The 20,525-nt window shown below is 41.5% G+C and overlaps 1 protein-coding gene across 6 annotated transcripts; it reads left to right on the top strand.

The window, feature by feature from the left end:
- Window positions 1-2,232: 2,232 nt before the first annotated feature.
- Window positions 2,233-20,018, top strand: DDX25 (DEAD-box helicase 25). 6 transcript variants are annotated; one of them, XR_001853516.3, is made up of 13 exons: window positions 2,233-2,424; window positions 3,027-3,072; window positions 3,336-3,377; window positions 3,910-4,045; window positions 5,908-6,000; window positions 6,111-6,213; window positions 7,796-7,910; window positions 8,889-9,066; window positions 13,821-14,058; window positions 15,846-16,008; window positions 18,063-18,251; window positions 19,466-19,592; window positions 19,818-20,018. XR_001853516.3 is itself a non-coding variant. In XM_017663120.3 (12 exons), exons 1-12 carry the CDS (start codon window positions 2,362-2,364, stop codon window positions 19,525-19,527), a joined length of 1,428 nt encoding a protein of 475 aa, XP_017518609.3. In that variant the 5' UTR covers window positions 2,234-2,361; the 3' UTR covers window positions 19,528-19,658. The 6 variants fall into 6 exon arrangements, 4 of the variants coding, with proteins under 4 accessions (XP_017518609.3, XP_073095634.1, XP_073095635.1 ...); XR_001853515.3 differs by having other exon boundaries at window positions 19,767-20,018; XM_017663120.3 differs by lacking the exon at window positions 19,818-20,018 and having other exon boundaries at window positions 2,234-2,424; window positions 19,466-19,658.
- The last annotated feature ends 507 nt before the right edge of the window (window positions 20,019-20,525 follow it).

The following is a 20,525-nucleotide window of genomic DNA, read 5'->3' as shown; positions in this document are numbered from 1 at the left end:
TTACCTTTTTAAAAAAGGTAAAAGCCACATGGAATTTTTTACATGCAAATAACAGCAAAACGCTTCAATGATTAACCTTCTTTATATGTATACCAAAGCCGGATATTGCCAGATCAAGAAGTTTCATGACTAGTTCAACCCTTTATTTAACCAAAGAACTGGTCCAAAAGGGTTAATCGGTTATTATGACAGATTTGTGGCAAAAAGAGGAGCCCGACTTCTGATTCGGTACAAGGATATTCCTCAGCGCACCAAACCCTTCTCACTGGGAAGCTAACACCTAACACCTGGAAGGGTACAAATTACCATAAAGAGAATTCGTGTGTGAGCTAAATAAACAACCATCGCTAGTTTCGATACTTTTTTTGAAGTTAAAAAGGGTTTTAGTCTCGAATATATTAGTAAGCAGTGCAGTGGCAGAAAGCATTCCCCATGAAAAACTTTATTTTAAGCCAAAGAATAAAGGAGGGATAATATCCAAAGGATCAGGAGACACGCACTGTGATCACTAATATTGAAAAGCAACCGTGTGGAAAGTCATCTCCCAAACAATTTGAAAGATGTAGCCAGGCCGCCCTCCCGCCCCACAAACTACTAGGATTCCCGACTTCTACCAGTATTTAGTTTTATGAGCAAACAGAATTCCAAGGCAGCAGAGACAACTTCCAGGGGCCTCTAAGAATTAGAATTTCCTACTGCTGCGAGTTTGTGCCAGGAGCTCCAAAAGCACCCGACGTAAAAACAGGGTCTTAACGCGAAGCCCCACTTCCACACACCAGCGCTTTTCCGCCAAATCAAGGTATGGGGACACGGAGTGGGGGAGAGAAAAAACGTCCCGCTATTTTTCTGCTCCTCTTTGTAGAACCCAGAAAACAACCCACCCCAAGCGCCCCACACTTGCCTTCCCGTCGCCGCCTGGCAGCTTTTCCGGAGACAGGAAGCTGTCACTCCGCGTCATCCTCGCGCGCGCGCGGGGCCTCACGGGAGATGTAGTTCACCTTTGCGGGAGACGTAGTTCTCAGAGTCCATGGTGCACACTTGATGCTGAAATCTGCCTAATGTTTTCCAGTCTGGCCACCTTTTCTCCAGCTCCGACAAGGCAGAATCTGGGGGTTGTACAAGAACAAAAGATAGGAAGATTCTAGTGCGCTAAGTAGTTTTTCAAATGTCTGCTATATTTATACGACAATTAAGATTAAAGAACGTGGCCCGATTTTATACCTACTTAAATTAGTAGAAAGTTACCATTGAAAGATAAAAACATTTACTATTAGAGTCCACATTTAAAGGCTGAAAAGCAATATGATCACTTCAAAAACAAAACAAATAAACGATTGAGTGCGTGAGAGTGACCGAACAGAGCTGGGATTCCTGCTTCAGCACCACGGAGAGATCATAACTAGGTTTTTGTTTGTGGGTTTTTCCAGAGGTGCTGATCCAGATCACAAGACTCCAGTTAAAAAACTGGTATGGGGCGGGGGAGGAGGGGGGATCTGTTAGGGCTTTTTTTTGGTCCAAATTTGACGTCAGTAGTACAAGGTCTTTCTACTGGGTTATGCATGTTTAGTTAGGAGGTGGAGGTTGTACAGCAAGGAAAACTGTTTTCTCAGGATTGCTTTAGCAAAGGGCACACATCAGAATTCAAATTAAAACAAGCCGGTATGTGCAAACATCACAGGCATCTAGGAGCAGGAACAATAGAGCTTGAACAACTTTATTTCCTTTCCTCATCTTTCGAATTCGAATTAATTTGTCAGATGAAACAACCATTTTGACCCTCCACTTTTCCTATGCAATTCGCTAGCCTTTCTGATCTTGCAATGTAGAAGTGGAAATTTCGGGTGAAATTTCAAGCACGAGAGCTTGAAGCGGGATCGGGGGGTCCAGCCTCACCACCTGGAGAAAGGTCTGGGTGGTGGGTGGTGGGTAACGGAGGTAGGACTCTCGAATCAGTACGAAGATTGCTGCTGCTTAGAGTCCCAAGCTGTGGGTTTAGCAGAGGCCAGCAGCAGGCGAATGTTCACTGCGAGAACACCCATTACCGGGTTCCTCACACCTGGCGCGCACGGGGGCGCTAGCTAAACAGAGACTTGTCCGATCAATGCAGTTCTCCAGCTCGGGAGGCCACGCCCACCGCTGCCCCCACCAGGACCCCGCCTCCCCCACCTTCCCCGCGCTCCTGGGGCTGCGCGCCGCGCGGCGGGTGGTCGCGAGCGCGTAAGCCTGCCCCCCGAGCAAGCCCACTGGCTGCTGGGTGCACCGCACTACCTCCCGCCTGGGGCGAACGCACGTGCCGGGGGCGGGAGCAGCGGTTGTTAACTGCCGAGGTCGCCATCGGCCGCAGTCGCGGCTAGCTCAGCGATGGCGTCGGAACCCTGGGGAGGCGACGCTGGAGTGGCGGAGAGTGAGCGGCCGAACTGCCAGGTCACCGCCACCGAGCAGGGCCGGGCAATGGGGCGGGCGCTAGAGCAGCACTCCGCGAGGGAAAGGGGAAGTTTGGAGTAGAGTGTTAAATGGTGGAGGGGAGAGGTGGCAAGGATTGGGAAGAGGGCCACGGGAAAGGGGACCCCGAAAGAGACAGACCTTTGGTTTGAAAGGGCAAAAAGAAGACACTTGGCCCAGGAGGGAAAGTAGATGGTAGACACACATAGACCCTGGGATTTCTGTTCTCCCCATCTGCCCGTTCAGCCTTCTATCTTACCTACCAACGAGCTTTCCTGTCTACTACCCCTTGCTGATGCTGTGACCCCCCAAAGATTGCCACACTTCGACTACGGGACTATAAAGAGGAACTTCACATACAGGGGCAGCAGAAAGTCTCATCTAGTTTTAGGATAATGCATCCAGAAAAACCTATCCTGAAAGGAACCCACTAATAACTACCACTGCCAAAGAAACAGTATTCGGGTGGTCGTCCCTGCATTCCTTGAGTTACTTAGAGGGTATTGCTAGGCTGCTAGATGACTTGCTTCCTAATAACGGTTGGAATTTGTGTCTTTTAATACTTTTCAAACTTCATCCACCAGCAGAAGAGCCTTCAGGGTATTAAGAGTTCTACCACTGCAAATGTAGGTGAGTGCTATTAGATAAAGCAGATGGGTCTCAATTAATTAAAAAGCGTTGCTTTCCTCATGTCCCTGGCAACTGAAATACCTTTGTCTCCCCTAATTTAACAGTCAAGGTCCTCCACTAACTAACCCTTTTACCCACTTTCCCAGTGGATGACCCTTCTAGTCAGTGCACTGTAGAGTGGGCGAGAGAAATTGGGAGAATAAACTTTACATTTCTGCTAGGTATTTACCTTTACCTTTATTGTTTTTCTTCCATTCTTTTAGGAGGTTCTATTAATAACACCGAAGATGATGATGAAAATATAGGTAGGAGATAAATTCATTTGCACGTGTTTCCTAGCACTCTTTCAGTTAATCCTGACTTTCACAATGTGAGTGAATAATATCTCAATTGGAGAACTGTCTTTGTATTTTCCTTGTAAATAGTGACTATCAGACAAAATACTAAGTTAGGAGTGATACTGTGACCCCCAAAGATTGCCACATTTCAACTAGAGGAATCTAAAAAGGAACTTCACATACAGGGACAGCCTATTTCTTTAGAGGAAGTTGAAATGGAATATGCAGGAATGGGTTAAGAATTTTCAGCTGTCAAGGAAGAATTAGGTCTGGCAGCAACGGATTTAGGCTTGCTTGAGGTTAGAGGTTGGTGTAGCAGCAGAGCATAAGAAACTGAATCCTAATGAAAAGAGGAATTCTCAGGGCTATGTTATTCTTTAGACCTTTTTTTTAAAAGATGAGAGTAAGAGCAGTTGCTTGATACACAATCACTAAATGGGAGGGAGCAATTTATTAGATGTCTTTTACAATATTGCCCTTTTTATTCTTGTTTTTCCAGTGGATTTGGCAGCCAATTCACTCTTGAACAAGTTAATCCGACAGTCCTTAGTCGAATCCTATCACCAGGTAGAAGTCTTACAAAGGGATCCCAGTTCTCCACTCTACTCAGTGAAATCATTTGAGGAGCTACGGCTGTGAGTATTTTTACTGTGTTAGTGTGGGAAGATGCTGGAAAGACAAACTAATCTAATAAAAACTGTCAGAATTTCCTTCATGTTCTAATACAAAGTATTAAAATGAGATGTCTGCATTTTTGTGCAATTAAAATAATAGCTCAAAAAGAACACTAGGATACCTGACTTGTCCTGCAAATAGAGAACATTTCCAATGGTAGAATATTTTAACCTTGCTGTGCTGAGGGGGATAGCTAAGCCCAACACAGCCTTCTTGCTACTATCTATGCTAGAATACAGGTACAGGGACACTGATGGTCCAAAGAGCCTTACCCCTTTAGATAAGTTATGAGCTTTTACCTTCCTAATTATATTTTGTTTCAAATGGTATTAAAATGAGTAACTTTCCCAAAAGGGTTTCATTTCTTAGGGATCTATCAATTGACATTAAGAAAATGTATTTTAACAGGGAGAGTTATTAATACAGACTCACATAAAGGGAGAAAATCCAAAGTCCCAATGCTCTGATATTTTCTAAATGCAAGGAGAAGCCTACCTATGATTAAAAGTTGGCTACCAGTAATCTACCAATTAATCACACCCTCGAAGTGCGTGTCATCGAAGGTGGAAGTGTTCCCACCGACTTCACTTTGTCCTCTTTCCAACATTTATCATGAGACCCAAGAAAAAATATACTTAAAGATACAGCTCAAGCAGAATAACTACGAGAAATTACACTTTTCATTTTCCCACTGAAGCACTTGCTCACATTTCTCTGTACTTTGGGTGTTTCCTTTCCCAAAGGAGGCCTCTTATGCCTCAGCCACATATACCATTACTGCAGTACTTCTCTGGAGGTTTTCCTGGTCACTTACTATAGATTGAGAACATACACTAGAAGCAAAATTTCCCCCAGAAATCACCTCAGATTACATCTTTTCTAAATATTAACAACTGCTAAGCTGAAATAACCAGCAGAAGTTTGGCTTTGACTTTTCCGGATTTCTGGTTTTTACACAGTGATTCTACAATTTCAGTATACTTCTTAAAATTGAATTATGCATATTCAGTGCATACACTGAACCAGTTAGGAGGGAGAGCCTGCAAAACATTATTGCCTCTTCAGTCTCCTTTCTCATTTGTTTTTTCCCAGAAATAAAACTAAGCTAGACTTTTAAAAATTGTGTTCTGCTATAGTCTACAAATTTAAGAGAAAAGGTGATGTTTTTATTTTCATGTTGTCAATAGCTCATCATGAATTTACTTCCATTTTGAATGTGGAACCTACTGTGTGCAAAGCAGGTGTAACAAAATCGCATTTTCCTTTCTGCACATCTGTTAAAGCTGTTTTCTTTCTTTTTTCCTAAATTTGATTTCTCTCACTTGTAATCATTTAACTATAAAAGATCTGGATATTTAAAAAAAAAAAAAGATACAGCTCAGAAAGATGCAGTAATATTGTCTTCTGCTCCTACACAGAATTGATGTGAGAATCACCTAAATAAAATTTTGTCATCTCTGAAAATTGTGTTAAAACATCACAGTTTGCCATTCGTTAAAAAGAGCTGAACAATAAATCCCAGTTTTCTGCTTGTGTGGCGAATAAGTCTCCGGGAAAATTGATAAACTTCTATCAGATGGGTTTTTCCTTTTTTGGGGTGTCAAGTTCTCTGTTAGGCCCTATTCTGTCCTAAGCCTAGGCTGATAGCTTATTTCAGTGGCCAACACTACAGGCGTGACTGTACATGTTTGGGAGCTGAGGTAAATATTATAACTTTAAATATTACTTAGGAAGATCAGTTGCAAAGTGGCTTAATTTAGAAATGCACCTTTCAGAGACTACTGAAAAATGTTCTAAGTGTTGAATTTTTTTTTTTTGACAGAAAAGAAGACCTATTAAAAGGGATCTATGTAATGGGATTTAATAGACCATCTAAAATCCAAGAGATGGCTCTCCCTATGATCCTGGCATATCCGTGAGTTTCCAGGGTAGTGGTTCTCTACCTTGGATATAATTAGTCTCCCATAATCAGTTTACAATCAGACTCTTGCATTCACTTCGTGCTCGGTGGTCTCTTTTCTACAGACCTCAGAACCTCATAGCCCAGAGCCAATCTGGAACAGGAAAAACAGCTGCTTTTGTCTTGGCCATGCTGAGCAGGGTTAATGCCTTGGAGTTATTCCCACAGGTGAGGAAAGGCTGAGAGAGAGATGTGAATGCTTGCAGTGCTGGTGATGTTTTAGTAATAGATGATACTGTTGCAATGATATGGTGATATTTAGAAATAGACGTTCTCTCATAAAATCAGAGTATTGGGCAGCAGTATGGATAGTGATTGAGAACCCAGGTTTTATAGTTTTGACTGGTTCCATTGCAACCCCTCTACTTACAGGCTGAGTGACTTAGATGAGTTAATAGATCTTTCCAAGTCTGTTTCCTTGTCTGCAAACACAACATCTATAAAGGTATGGATTACAGTTGTGTACACCCTTGACACCTAACACCAAGCACACTTCCTGGCTTGTAGAAACCACTGATTAAACATTGAATGAATGAGTGAATGAATGAACGAATACTTAACCCTTACAATTGTCATGCAGATTAAATGCAATAATGTACATTTTTAGCACTGCACTTGGCATAAAGTGAACATTCAGTATTTAATAAGGACAGCTGTGTAGCTGTAGGATGGGTATATCATCCACTCTGCCTCATTCATTCAGCAGAGAAGGAAACTGAGGCTTGGAGGGGGAACGGTCACATGTAAAGTCACAGATGTCAGAGAGTGACTGAGCAAAGACTGGCACTGAGCTTGCCATTCTCTTAGTCTAGCTTCCACTCTTGGGAAGTGTCTGGTAATCTCTCCCTCTTTGTCCAAACTGTACTCATCAATCAGTGAGTACCACTGACAACCACAATGAGTCTCGCATGCACTCAGTGCTGTGGGGAAAACATAAATTCTCTCGGAAAGTGTACCATTTGATCAGCAAGACAAACTGCAGATGTGGGTGACTGATGCCAGGTGTACAAAATCTTCTGCTTTTTAGACAAGTTCAGTGAAATTTATATTTGGGGTTTGATATTACGAATAAAAATTCTTCAAGAAAAGCTGTGCTTTGAATGCATTTTGAGAAATGTGTGTGGAAACTATTAGTGCATCAGCTATGTTTCCCTCTCCTGTCACAGAACCTTAATTGAAGCACATAAATCCCTTAAATATCATCAGTTCCTCCCATCAACATCGTCATTCAGTCACTACCAATTTATAAGGGGATGGAAGGAACAAATGAAGGTTTGAGGGAGTACTCTGCCAGAGCTGTACACGATGGAGTGAATCAAGTAGAGAGTGTTCTGGAAACAGGCAGACTTGCTAGCAGGCTGGAGGTGACGGGGACCACACTCCCGCCGGAATTTGCCTTGCATTCCCTCTCTTTTTGATTCCCAGCCTCCATACATCCCATTCTTCCCCCAACGTAAAAGTGGGACCGGCGACCTGTGTTTCTTCATAACCCTTCAAAGAGGAATATATAAAAGAGAAATACAAAGAAGATAGCTGTTTTTCCACCCTTCAGCTCCTTCTCCCCACAACACTCAGCATTTACCTTAGATTTATCAGCTGCTAAACTGTATTCAATTTCAAATACTGTATTCAGTCAAAATCCCCATTTTTGCTCCTGTGCGCCTCCCTGTACATATTTTAACTGAGTTTCAAATTTGCATGGTGGCTCTTGTGAACCTTTCTACTTCCCCTTTTTCTGTCTGTCTCGCAGTGCCTCTGCCTGGCTCCCACTTATGAACTGGCTCTGCAAATTGGCTCCGTGGTTCTGCAGATGGGAAGATTCTGTGTGGATATTGACGTGATGTACGCCATTCGGGGGAATCGAAGTATGTACCAGTGAGCCAGTCCTGGCTGGTTTTTCAAATCTTGACTCCACTGCTAACAAGTGTGTTACATAAACTTCTCTGCTTTCTCATCTCTGAATTGGGGGATAACATAGCACCTGTATCAAAGAATTGTTACTGGAATTAAATGATATACATAAACCACCGTGCACAATGTCTGGCACACAATAAGGACCTAGTAAACGTTTGCCAAGCCATTGCCATATCCTGCCAGAGGATGCTTTTGTATATATTTTTTCTTTGAGGCTCAGTTGGTTTATGCAGAACAGCTTTCATTGCTAGCTTTTTCATTAAAGTATTACCTGTGTACAGAAAAAAAAATCTTTGAAAAAGATTAGAAGGTAAAAGTGAAAGATGTTCTTTCCTGTCCTCCCAAAATCTCTTTCCAAAGATAACTACAGTTTTGGTAACAGACCTTTGTTTTTGCTTTTATTTTTGAGCTCATACATACAAAATGCCACATACATGTATTTGTTTTCATAGAGTGTTTATAAAAATGGAACTTTTTTTCATAGTCTTCAGAAATGTACATGTTTTGGACATCTTCCCATGTCTACATATAGCCCCACCTCATTCTTTTGATGAGCTGCATAATATTCCATGATTTATTTAATGTAACCTATTGATAGATAGTTTTTGGTTGTTTTTCATTTTAGGAGAGTTTGCAGGGTTTTCACACCTGTGCCATCATGTCTTTGGATGGTGGGGTCACTGCTTTTTAAATAACCATGGGGCAGAATCAAATATGCAGGAGTATTATGATTACCGTAAACCTAGAAACTGAGCAATTTATCCTAAAACTCTGTAAAATAAGAAACCACAATGATCTTCGGTGTCTGCACTTGGAAAATTATGAAATGTACTTTTTCTTGAGTTTTGTGTTGCATTGCCCTGAACTGTGGACTGTTAAGAGTTGTTTGCACTCCTCTGAAGGATCCCTTCAAACCTTTTTCTCCCTAGTTCCCAGAGGCACTAACATCACCAAACAGATTGTCATTGGCACTCCTGGGACTGTCCTAGATTGGTGTTTCAAGAAAAACTTAATTGATTTGACTAAGATTCGTGTGTTTGTCCTGGATGAAGCAGATGTGATGATTGCCACACAAGGATTCTTAGATCAAAGCATTCGTATTCAGAGGTAATATTCACATTCATCCTTTCTCCTGGCTCTTTTGTCCAGTTGAGAAATTTCATTTGTCTGCTGCTCCTAATGGTCTTTACTGCTTAATTCCCCACTTCCTTCACCTTTAAAAGAAATCTGGGTTTTCATTATTTTCACAAGCTCAGCACGCCTTCAGACTGCTAGAATGTTCTGGTTTCTTCAGCTTATGATCTTGCCTGACTGCTTTACTTTTGCACTACAGTACAGACCTACAGAAGGAATTCCATATAGAGGGTGGGCACCAATTTTGCTAATGATTTTTTAAATTACAATATAGTTGACCTACAGTATTATATTAGTTTCAGGTGTACAACATAGTGATTGGTTCAGCCTTCACATACATTATGAAATGCTTACCATGGTAAGTGAAGTTACCATCTGTAACCATACGAAGATACTACAATATTGTTGACTACATTCCCTATTTGTACTTTTCATCCACATGACTTATTTGTTTTATAACTGGCAGTTTGTACCTGTTTATTCCCTCCACCTGTTTCATATATATGCTCTCCCCTCTGGCAACCACCGTTTTATTCTCTGTATTTATGAGTCTATTTCTGTTTTTCCTTTTGTTTCTTTTGTTTCTTTAGATTCTACATATAAGTGAAGTCATATAGTATGTTTTTGTCTTTCTCTGACTTATTTCACTCAGCATAATACCCCCGTGGTCCATTCGTGTTGTCATGAATGGAAATATTTCATTCGTTTTAATGACTGAGTTACATTTCACTGTATGTGTGTGTCATATCTTCTTTATCTGTTCATGTATCGATGGACACTTAGGTTGTTGCCATATGGTTATTGTAAATAATACTGTGATAAACATAGGGTTGCATATATCTTTTCGAATTATTGTTTTAATTTTCTTCAGGTAAATACCAGAAGTGGAATTACTAGATCCTATGGTATTTCTAGTTTCTGAGGGAACCTCCATACTGTTCCCATAATGGCCACACCAGTTTACATTCCTGCCAACAGTGCGTGAGAGTTCCCTTTTCTCTACACCCTAGCCAGCCCTTGTTCATATTAGCTGCTCTGGCTGGTGTGAGGTGATAATCTCATTGTGGTTTTGATTTGCATTTCCCTGATGATTAGCGACACTGAGCGTTTTTTCATGTGTCTATTTGCCCATCCGCATCCGTAGATCTTCTTTGGAGAAACATCTACTCAGTTCTGCTGCCCATTTTTTTTATCAAGTTGTTTTTTTTGCCAGGGAGGGGGGTTTGAGTTTTATGAGTTCTTTTTATATGTTGGATATTTGCCCTTTATCAGATATGTAATTTGCAAATATATTCTTCCATTCAGTAGGTGCCTTTTTGTTTTGTTGATGGTTTCCTTCACAGTGCAGAAGCTTTTTAGTTTGCTGGAGTCCCCCTTGTTTATTTCTGCTTTTATTTCCCTTGCCTGATGTTTAAGAGTTTAGTGTCCATGTTTTTTGTTCTTGCAATTCCATGGTTTCAGGTCTTACATTTAGTTCTTTAACCCACTTCAAGCTTATTTTTGTGTATGGTGTAAGACAGTGATTCAGTTTCATCATTTTGCATGTAGCCATCCAGTCTTCCCAACACCATTTATTGAAGAGACTCTTTCCCCCATTGTATATTCTTGCCTCCTTTGTTGTAGATTCAGTGACCATATAACTGTGGCTTTACTTCTTGGAACTCTGTCTTGTTCCATTAATCTCTGTGTCTGTATTTGTGCCCATACCATACTGTTTTGATTATTATAGCTTTGTAGTATAGCCTGAAATCAGGGCTCATGATACCTCCAGCCTGTCTTTAGTGGTTCCTTGCAAATTTGAGTATTATTTGTTCTAGTTCTGTGAAAAATGCCATTCATGTTTTGATATGGATTACGTTGAATCTGTAGGTTGCTTTTTGTAGTATGCACATTTTAACTATATTAATTTTCCCATCTGTGAGCATGGTATATCTTTACAGTTATTTGTGTCATCTTCAATTTCTTTCATCAGTGTCTTATAATTTTGAAAGTAAAGGTCTTTCCCTTTCTTGGTTAAATTTATTCTGGGTATCCTTTTTGAGGTAATTGTAAATGGGGTTGTTTTCTTAAATTCTCTGTCTGCTAATTCATTATTAGTGTCTAGAACAGGTTTCTGTATGTTGATTTTGTATTTTGTAACTTTACTGAATTCATTTTTTAGTTCTAATAGTTTTTTTGTTGGAGTCTTTGGGTTTTCTATATATAGTATCTTGTCATCTGCAAGTAGTGACAATTTTACTTCTTCCTTACCAGTTTAGATGCCTTTTATTTCATTTTTCTCATCTGATTCTTACTGTGGCTAGGACTTCCAATACTATCTTGGATAAAAGTGGTAAGGAAGGACATTCTTGTCTTGTTCCTGATGCTAGAGGAGAGACTTCTAGCTTTTCACCATTAAACATGATGTTAGCTATGGGTTCGTCATATGTGGCTTTTACTATGTTGACTTATGTTCCATTTAGCCACTTTGTTGATAGTTTCTCTCATAAATGGATGTTAATTTTTGCCAAATATTTTTTCTCCATCTATTGAAATGATGATGTTTTTATCCTTCCTTTTGTTAATGTGGTTTATTACATTGATTGATTTGCAGTTGTTGAACCATCCTCACATCCCTGGAATAAATCCTGTCTGATCGTGGTGAACAATCCTTTTAATGTATTCTTTAATTGGATTGCTAATATTTTGTTGAGGATTTTTGCATTTGTGTTCATCAGGGATATTGTCTCTAGTTTTCCTTTTTGATAGTGTCTTTGGTTTTGGTATCAAATGCTGGCCTCGTAGAATGAATTTGGAAACATTCTTTCCTCTTCTATTTTTTTGGAATAGCTTAAGAGGGAGAGGGTTAGGTATTAACTCTTTTTAAATGTTTGGTAGAACTCACCTGTGAGGCCAACTGGGATGGACTTGTTTTTTTGTCAGTTTTTTAAAATTACCAATCAATTTTACTAGTAATTAATCTTTTCATATTTCCTATCTCTTCCTCAGTCTTCCAAGGTTGTATGTTTTTAGGAATTTATCCATTTCTTAAAGGTTTTGAATTTGTTGACATACAATTTTTCATAGTAATCTCTTAAAATCCTTTGTATTTCTGTAATGTCGATTATAACCCGTCTTTCATTTCTGATTTCATTTATTGGAGTCATCTTTTTTTCTTAATGAGTCTGCCTAAAGGTTTATCAGTTTTATCTTTTTAAAGAACCAGCTCTTGGTTTCATTGTTCTTGTGTGTTTCCTTTTTTGAACAAATCCCTTTTTTATTTGTACAACGTCTTAGAAATCCGGTGTGTTCTGCAGAACTGCCCATATTTCCTTTTCTTATATAATGTGTATGAATTTTCTTTTTGGAATGAAATGGCCTAGGCCTTAGGATACCAGTCCTAAGGATACCATTTCAAGTGTGGGACTGTATTACAGCCAGTGGCCATAGGGCCCCAGCACACCAGAGCAGAATTTTCGGCATCTAACATTACCACCCCCGTTTTCGGTCCTTTCCCCCTAACTTCCTGGTCCTGGTGCTCACAGGGCCAAGATCTCTGTAAGGGGACCATTGCCTTTCCAGCTCAGCTGCCTTTTTCATCAATATTTCCGTCTGTAGCATTCATATCGTAGCTTCTTCCACTTTCTCATTTACCAAACTTTTCTCTCAAAGTGTATTAAAAAATACCTTATGCACCAGTTTCTCCTCTTCTATTCTCCATCATTTTGTGGATTCCTGCCTTTTTATCTCTTACTAAGCATATCAGTGCTATGTGGGAATATATGGACCGTCTGCCATAGTTGACCAGAAGCCTGCCAGATTGTTATTTTGAAAAGGTCCTCAGGCTATCCAGGCTCCAAGCTTAAAATAGTGTTTGGGAATGACTGGATTGCACAAGAACTTATTCTTCTAAGTGCTCTGTCTTCTCATAAGTGATGATTTCTCTGTGGTCTCTTTTATTTTGTAAAAAAATAAATTAACTTTTTTACTGATAACACAAAATATGTGCAAAGAAATATGAGATCATAAGTGTCTAGCTGAGTGAATTATTACAAAGAAGCTATGCCCATATGGCATTGACCCAGATCAAGAAATAGAACTTTTGCCAGCGCTCTGAGGTCCCCTGCAGCTCCTTGCCTGTCACTAGCCTCTCCCTTTCCCAGGATGACCTCTGTCCTGCTTGCTAACTCCACAGATTCATTGGCCTGATTTGGGACTTTATGTAAACCAGCCCCATGTTCATTATGGGCACATCTTCTACTCCCCATTCATGTTGAGGTTCTTCTCATCCCAAGTAAAGTCAGTTGTAACTGTTGTCCTTCCCTCCCAAGAAGTAGATCACCTGCCACTGAATGACCAGCCTGTTTCCTTCATCTGCATATAACTTTGTGTGAGACACTTTACCATAAAGAATGTCTAGACTGTGCCCTTACCTCCCTGATTCTGCCTCTCCTAAGAAGAAAATTGTCATGAAGAACCTCAAGCCTTCCAGAATACATACCTACAGTTTGTTCTGGAGCTGCACATTCAGTTTATGTGTTTTTCCAAATTCTTTGTGGCAAGGGGGACAGGGCACATGGCTCTTTGTATAAAGGTGTAGCTTGTTGCTGGCAGCCTCTCCCATGCTGACCCAGAGCAGGTGGGTGTGGAACAGCTGCAGGCACTGGGCGTGAGGTGCTTGAAGCTACCTCCAAAGGAGAGTGACGGGCGGCAGTTGGGTGATGGCCTTCTTCTCTCTTCTCCCACAGAGCTTTACCCTCTGGGTGCCAGATGCTGCTCTTTTCAGCGACCTTTGGGGACTCATTGTGGCGGTTTGCAGAGCAAATCATTCCTGACCCTAATGTTATCAAGTTACGAAAAGAGGAGCTGACCCTGGACAACATCCGTCAGTATTACGTGTTATGTGAGGATAGGAGAGACAAATACGAAGCTCTGTGCAACATTTACGGTGGCCTCACCATTGCTCAGGCCATCATCTTCTGCCAGGTAACCGCAGTGCGCTGGTGTGCATCATGTCCAGACTTCCCTGCAGGCAGAGGTATGGAGACAGTGACACTAATAAATACTTGCATATAGAACACAGTGCGCCCGGCTCTTTTTGTACCTTATAAAATGTAAGTTTATCTTCAGAGCAACTCTGAATAGAAATTATCTGTATGTTGTGAGTGAAACTTAAGAATGTTAAATAATAAAAAGGAAGAACTTCAGTATGTTAAGCAGAGGGCACCCTTTATTTAGAGGAAGTGCTTCAAACATTTTCTCATTTTTAATGTTTATTGTCAGGTTTTTCCAGATACTCTTTATCAGGTTAAGAATGTTCTCTTTGGACGGGTAAGATTCCTCAAGGGAGGAACAACCTAAGACAGGCACAGTCGCAGGGGGGCCATCAGGTGAGAAATTGGGGATCAACAGAGGTGAAGCTTAGAAACTCACCCCACCGTTTTGAGAGAAATCTTCTGTATCCGTGGATGTTTTATTGCCCTTGTCTAGCTTGGATTAACACATAGTCTACAGGCACACACCTGATCATCTACAATTGCTCTCTTACAACACTAAACTATGTTTTCTATCTTTATCTTGCATCTACCTACCACTTCAGCATTTTATTAAAAATAATAATAATAATAATAATAATAAGGGAGAAATGTGGAATTCACATATAAATCAAGTATAAAAATCAAACGAATATTCATATTTGACCTGATTGTTTATAGTTCATAATGCGTGATCAAAACCGAAAGTTTCTGTGATGACTGCCCTTGCATTGTTCACCATGTAAGAACTTATTCACTATGTAAGAATTTGTTCACCATGTAACAACTTGTTCGTTATGCTTCAGAAGATTGGAGACTGATGAGAATTAGGCTTGGGGTGGATTAATGATTGTGCTTTGAGCATTGAGTCCCCTATACAGAATTTTATTGTTGTTAACAACCATTTGATCAATAAATATGAGAGATGCCCTCTCAAAAAAAAAAAAAAGAATGTTCTCTTTGATTCCCAACTTACTGTGAGCAAGTAGCTACTCAGTTGTTCACTATTAATATTTTTATTTGCATCTTAGTTTTTTGCTGTCTGACATTTTTTGTGTTCCTGTGTTGGTTTTATTTTCTCACTACCACACAGGCACTGTAAGCTCCTTGAGAGCAGGAACTCATCTGTCTTACATACTTTTATATCCCTTGCACTAGAATAGCACCTGCCTGGCATTTGGACAGTGCTGGAAACACTGTCCAAATAAAGGAAAGCTCAGCTTTTCCATGGACTAGGCATGTAATCTGGGGCAAGTTATTTAATGCTGTTAAGCTTTGAGATTTTTTTAAAGTTTTAAATGAAATTAGGTAGCCAATCACATTGTTGTGAAATTTTCATGACTTCATCAAATCGTTGTGAAAGTAAATGACCGTAATGCATGTAAAGATTTTAGCAAGATGCCTGGCATATTTGGGCCTGGCATACATGGAGCACTCTTAGAGTGTCATCAGTATTGCATGAATTCATTTTGTCATCATACTACCACATGACACAGGTGGAGCATTTTTATTATCTCTGTTTCGTGGCTGAGATGCCAAAGCTCTGACAGGTTGAGAGGATAATGGCTCTAGAAGCCCAAGAGGAGGGAGAATTCTATGCCCCATTCTGAGATTCCTCTAGGACTTGGGGGAGGTAAAGCAAATCTCCTCTGCAGCCTTTCCCATCTCCTCTACCCTGCACACACGAACATCGTAAACACGCCCAGTTGGGGTCAACCTGGGCTTTTGTCTTTCATGTAGACTCGTCAGGATGCCAAGTGGCTGAGTGTGCAGATGGCGCAGGACGGCCACCAAGTGTCTCTGTTGAGTGGAGAGCTGACCGTGGACCAGCGAGCTTCTGTTCTTCAGAGGTTTCGTGATGGAAAAGAGAAAGTTCTCATAACGACCAATGTCTGTGCACGAGGTGTGTGTATATGTATATATATTTAAAGTCACATTTATTTAGGTACAATTTACATAAGATAAAATTCACTGCTTTTAAGTATAAAGGTCAGTGAATTTTGACAAGCATATTGAGTCATGTAACCACTACCATAATCAAAATACAGAGCATTGTCATTCCCTTCCGGAACTTCCCTGTGCTTCTGTGCAGTCTCTTCCTTTCATCATCTGGCCTCTGGCAACTATTCATCAGATTTCTGCCTGTACATTTTTGTCTCTTCCAGAATGCCATATAAATTAAATCATACAGTACATAGCCTTTTTGTCTCACTTTTTCCACTTTAACAACACTTTTGAACTCATCAGAACTGTCACATGTACCAGTAGTTCACTAGTTTTTATTGCTGAGCAGTAGTCCTCTGAATGGATGTACCACCGTTAGTTTATCCATTCACCAGTTAATGGACATTTGGATTATTTGGCTTGGGGCTATTTTGAATAAAGCTGTAATAAACATGTAGGTCTTGCATAGACATCTTTTCATCTGGGTGAATACCTAGGAGTAGGATTTCTGGGTTATATGGTAAGTGTGTATTTAGCTTTACAAAAAATTGTTTTCCAAAGTGGCTGAACCATTTTTCATTCCCACCAGCAGTGTAGGAGAGTTCCAGTTGCTCTGCTCCTTGCCAGCAGCTGGTACTGTCACTCTTTTTAATTTTAGCATTCTAGTAGATGTGTGTAGTATCTTGCCATGTGTTTAACTTGTGTTCTCCAATGTCTAATAATGTTGATCATCTCTGAGGTGTTTTTAATGTTAAAAGTATTGACTACTGGGGAAGAAAATAAGGAGAAGGGCCTTTTAAACTTACTTTGTTCATCCCTTCTGTAGCCTTGCTGTCCCTATACTCCTAGCATGTCTCCTCGTGTGTTCTTACTTCAGCAGATAGAAATGAGGACCTGCTGTGAGTGTGGATGAGGCCCCTGCCCCTCGGGAGCTCACTGCCTACATTCTTGTCTCCCTAGAGCAGGACCATCCAACAGCGTTCTCTGCGGTGATGGGAATACACTGTTCTGTGCCATCTGGTTGATAGTCACCAGCCATATGTGGTTGTTGAGCACTTGAAATACGGCTTGTGTAACCACAGAATTAAATGTTTAATTTGAATTTATTTAAGTTAAATAGCCACATGAGGCTAACATTACCCACATCGGACAGCCCAACTCTAGACCTTGGAGGAAAAAGGACACAAAGAGCTCCAGAGTCAAAGTACAGTGCAAGGAGGCCGAGGATTATGACCCAGACAGCTTTTCATGCTGAGGGACGGGGACCCTGGGGATCATAGAAGTCTTCCTGGGAAACACGAGAAGTGGCAGGTTTTGAAGGACAGATACAATTCAGTTATATGGGAATTTGCAGTTTGCTTGGGGGTCGGCAAGACTTGTGACTGTGGTGTTGGGATTGAGTCAGGAGACGAGGAGATGAGACATGAGGTAGTTTGGTAGTCATACAAGTCTTAAATTGTACTTTATTCTATACAACTTGGGCAGTTGGGTTCTGAACACAGTTGCTCTGGACATTGCCATGGTGGCTGTCACTGGAGAGATGAGAGGACTAGAAGTCAGGAGGGGAAACCAGTCTGGAAATGGTGCTGGCTGGGGCACGGGATAGAAAGGACCTGACCAGGCGATGGCCATGGACCTGAGTGGGGCTGGGCCTGTGGTGGGTGAGGGAGTGTGAGACTAAGGGGCCTGCTGGGGACTTGGCGTGGCAGGAGAAGGGAAGGGGAGGTGGCTCTGGGGCCCTGGCGGGAGCCCCTCTCCGCAACGCCCGCACACACCCTTTAGGCATATTCAGACTCCCGTAGAATCAGCCTCTCCTGACACTCTTACCTAGCGTCACAGACATACTGTGCAAGCAAACTGCCTGACCAAAGTACCTACTTTAAGTATGTAAGAGCGGGTTTTCTTTATAAATCATGCCTACTCCATGAGAATCCCCTCAGCAAATGTTGTGCATGAATTGCTATGTCCTAAGGAAAACCCTTGCAGGCCCCTACAGTGTCTTTCCTCTTCTAGGGATCGATGTGAAGCAGGTCACAGTTGTTGTGAACTTTGACCTCCCTCTAAACCAAGCACAGGAGCCAGACTACAAGATCTACCTTCACCGCATTGGGCGGACAGGACGCTTTGGGAAAAAAGGCTTTGCCTTCAACATGATTGAAGTGGATAAGCTGCCCCTGCTTATGAAGATCCAGGACCACTTCAGTGAGTAGCATTTTTCTCAGCAGAAACCGCAGGCCTGCCAGTGTTGACGGTGATGATACGTGCGGCGGACCTGAGGGCGGAAGCTTGTGATGGTGTGGGGGCAGGGGCCATGAAGAGGCTTCTCTTTCGTGGTGCCAGAGTTCCTAATATGAGACAGTTGATGTAATAATAATGTGGTAGCTAAAAGTTTTTAAGTCAAGTGGAATTAATATAAGCTCAGGTTGATGTTACTGCTCATTCTGGAATCTGGAGCAGACATTCATGTCCTGTAAAGAGCCACCTTAAGCAAAGTAATAAAGCCCTCGAAGATTATATTCTGTCTTTTATTTACATTTGTCCTTTCTTTCGCCCCACTCTACCAACTAGGACAGTCCCAGATTCTGAGGTCTGCTGTCCTTCCTGCAGCCCCCATCCAAACAAAGCAGGCTGTGAGGACCTGCGGGGGCTCCGGGACTGGCAGCCGGCTCACTGACGGAAGCCGATCAAGGCGACATAACTTGAGATGCCCACCTCTCAGATTTCTCCAGGCTTCAAGCCCCTGTATGTGGCCAGGGGCAGGGGAAGAGGAACGCTTGAAGGACTCTGAATACGTCTTTCACCTTTTAGGACAGTGGTGCTTAGTCTTTGTGGGAATCAATGGACACTTATCTCTGGGGAAATGCACATAAGACACTGATGCAATTTGGAATATAATTTTTAAAAGTTTGCACACTGACTGTAGTATGTCCACAGACCCTTCAGGAAAGTGGATTAAGTACCCCTGTGCTAGGAGAAATGAGGGAGAGACGGTGGAAGGAGGGAGAACCATGCAGATCCGCTGTGGCTATAGGAAGTTGCTGAAGACCTAGTCCTGGGAAGTGACCTCAGCAAGGGGGCCTTAGTCCCTATGCATTCCCCCGAGCTCAGCCAGGCCCCTTTCTAGGCTCCCTTCCCTTGCACTCTGGCCTTTTTCTTCCCCAAGGTATCTAAACATGTATGTTCTGTTGTCTGGAGCATTTCGTGCTATTCCAGTCAGTATTCATTGATTCTTTTGGTACCATCCCTTCCTCTTCCAGTCTAGAGAATATTCCTTTCTCCAGGCTTTCCATACAAAGTATCACAAGAGCACATGTTTTCAAAAGTGTTACTGTCTTCAGAAATTCAGATTTGCATGGAATGAAATTTCCATTTAGACCCTGGGATAAGACCAGTTCCCTTCTCTTTTGTTCTTTCAGACAGCAATATTAAGCGACTCAACACTGAAGATCTGGACGAAATTGAAAAGATTGAGTTTTGAAGAAACAGCTGTATTGATTGTGAAATGTTCTAGTTTTTGTGAGAATGTCCCAGTTGGTTTTGAAGGTAATTTTTAATGTTGAGGCTTTTTCAAAGTGAAACTGTTACCTATGGCAAAATAAATGTCATCGTTGTCTTAGTTTTAAGACCTGGGGTCTTCTTGAAACCAAATTGATGTGAAGCACATGATCCTTTTGGATAACAAAAGCAAGATTATTTCTTACTGTAATCTTTTTCCAGGTCAAACACCCTTGTGTGGGCTACTGACACGATTTTGGATTTGGTTTATAGAATCCCAGCTGATCATGCCCCTTGTGAAGATCTCCTGGTGCCACAAGATGGCGGTAGAGCTCTACTGTTTTGGAATTGAGCCGGTAGGCCGAAGGAAAAAGCCACGCATCCTCGGACCTCATTCCCAGGCCGCCCCTCTGGCCACTGATGGCCTCCCTCCCTCCCCCTCCCTCCCCGTGCGTGCCTGCTCACGCAGCCCACGTTCTTAGGTGAGCGTGCAAGTTGAAATCTTTAAAAAGTAAAACACTTTAGAAGAGAACATTTTGCTTTTTTAATATTTCAACTGACATACAGAATTTCAAAATATTTTTGTTTAGCTTCTTAATGTCTTCAAATTCGAGAAGATTCAATCCATCACCAGTCATTTAATAGTCTTTGAAAATGGGGCTTTGTTATAGGCATTTCTTAAAGACAAGCAGTGGGTGCAGGGTTAGGGGGAACCCACCTGCCTGATAAAAGACATAGCAGTTCAGGAAGCCAAAAGATTCTGCTTTTAAGCAAATTTAAAGGTATATCTGAGAATTCTGGATGTTTCCCTGCAAGTCCCATTGAGATGCTTTTTATTTTTCACATTTGCTACTAAAAAGTGAAACAGTGGGCCTGAGAAAATGAGGGGGAAATTGATACTCTTCCAGAAAGCTTGAGCAGGTTTTGCAGCCCACAGCCAGAAGCCAGGCCCACCTCTGCCACGCCAGACAACCACTGGCA

Source organism: Manis javanica, chromosome 6 (assembly GCF_040802235.1).
Source record: "Manis javanica isolate MJ-LG chromosome 6, MJ_LKY, whole genome shotgun sequence".
Lineage (NCBI taxonomy): Eukaryota > Metazoa > Chordata > Mammalia > Pholidota > Manidae > Manis > Manis javanica.
The sequence above is the reverse complement of the archived record's forward strand: the minus strand, read 5'-3'. Positions and strand labels throughout refer to the sequence as shown.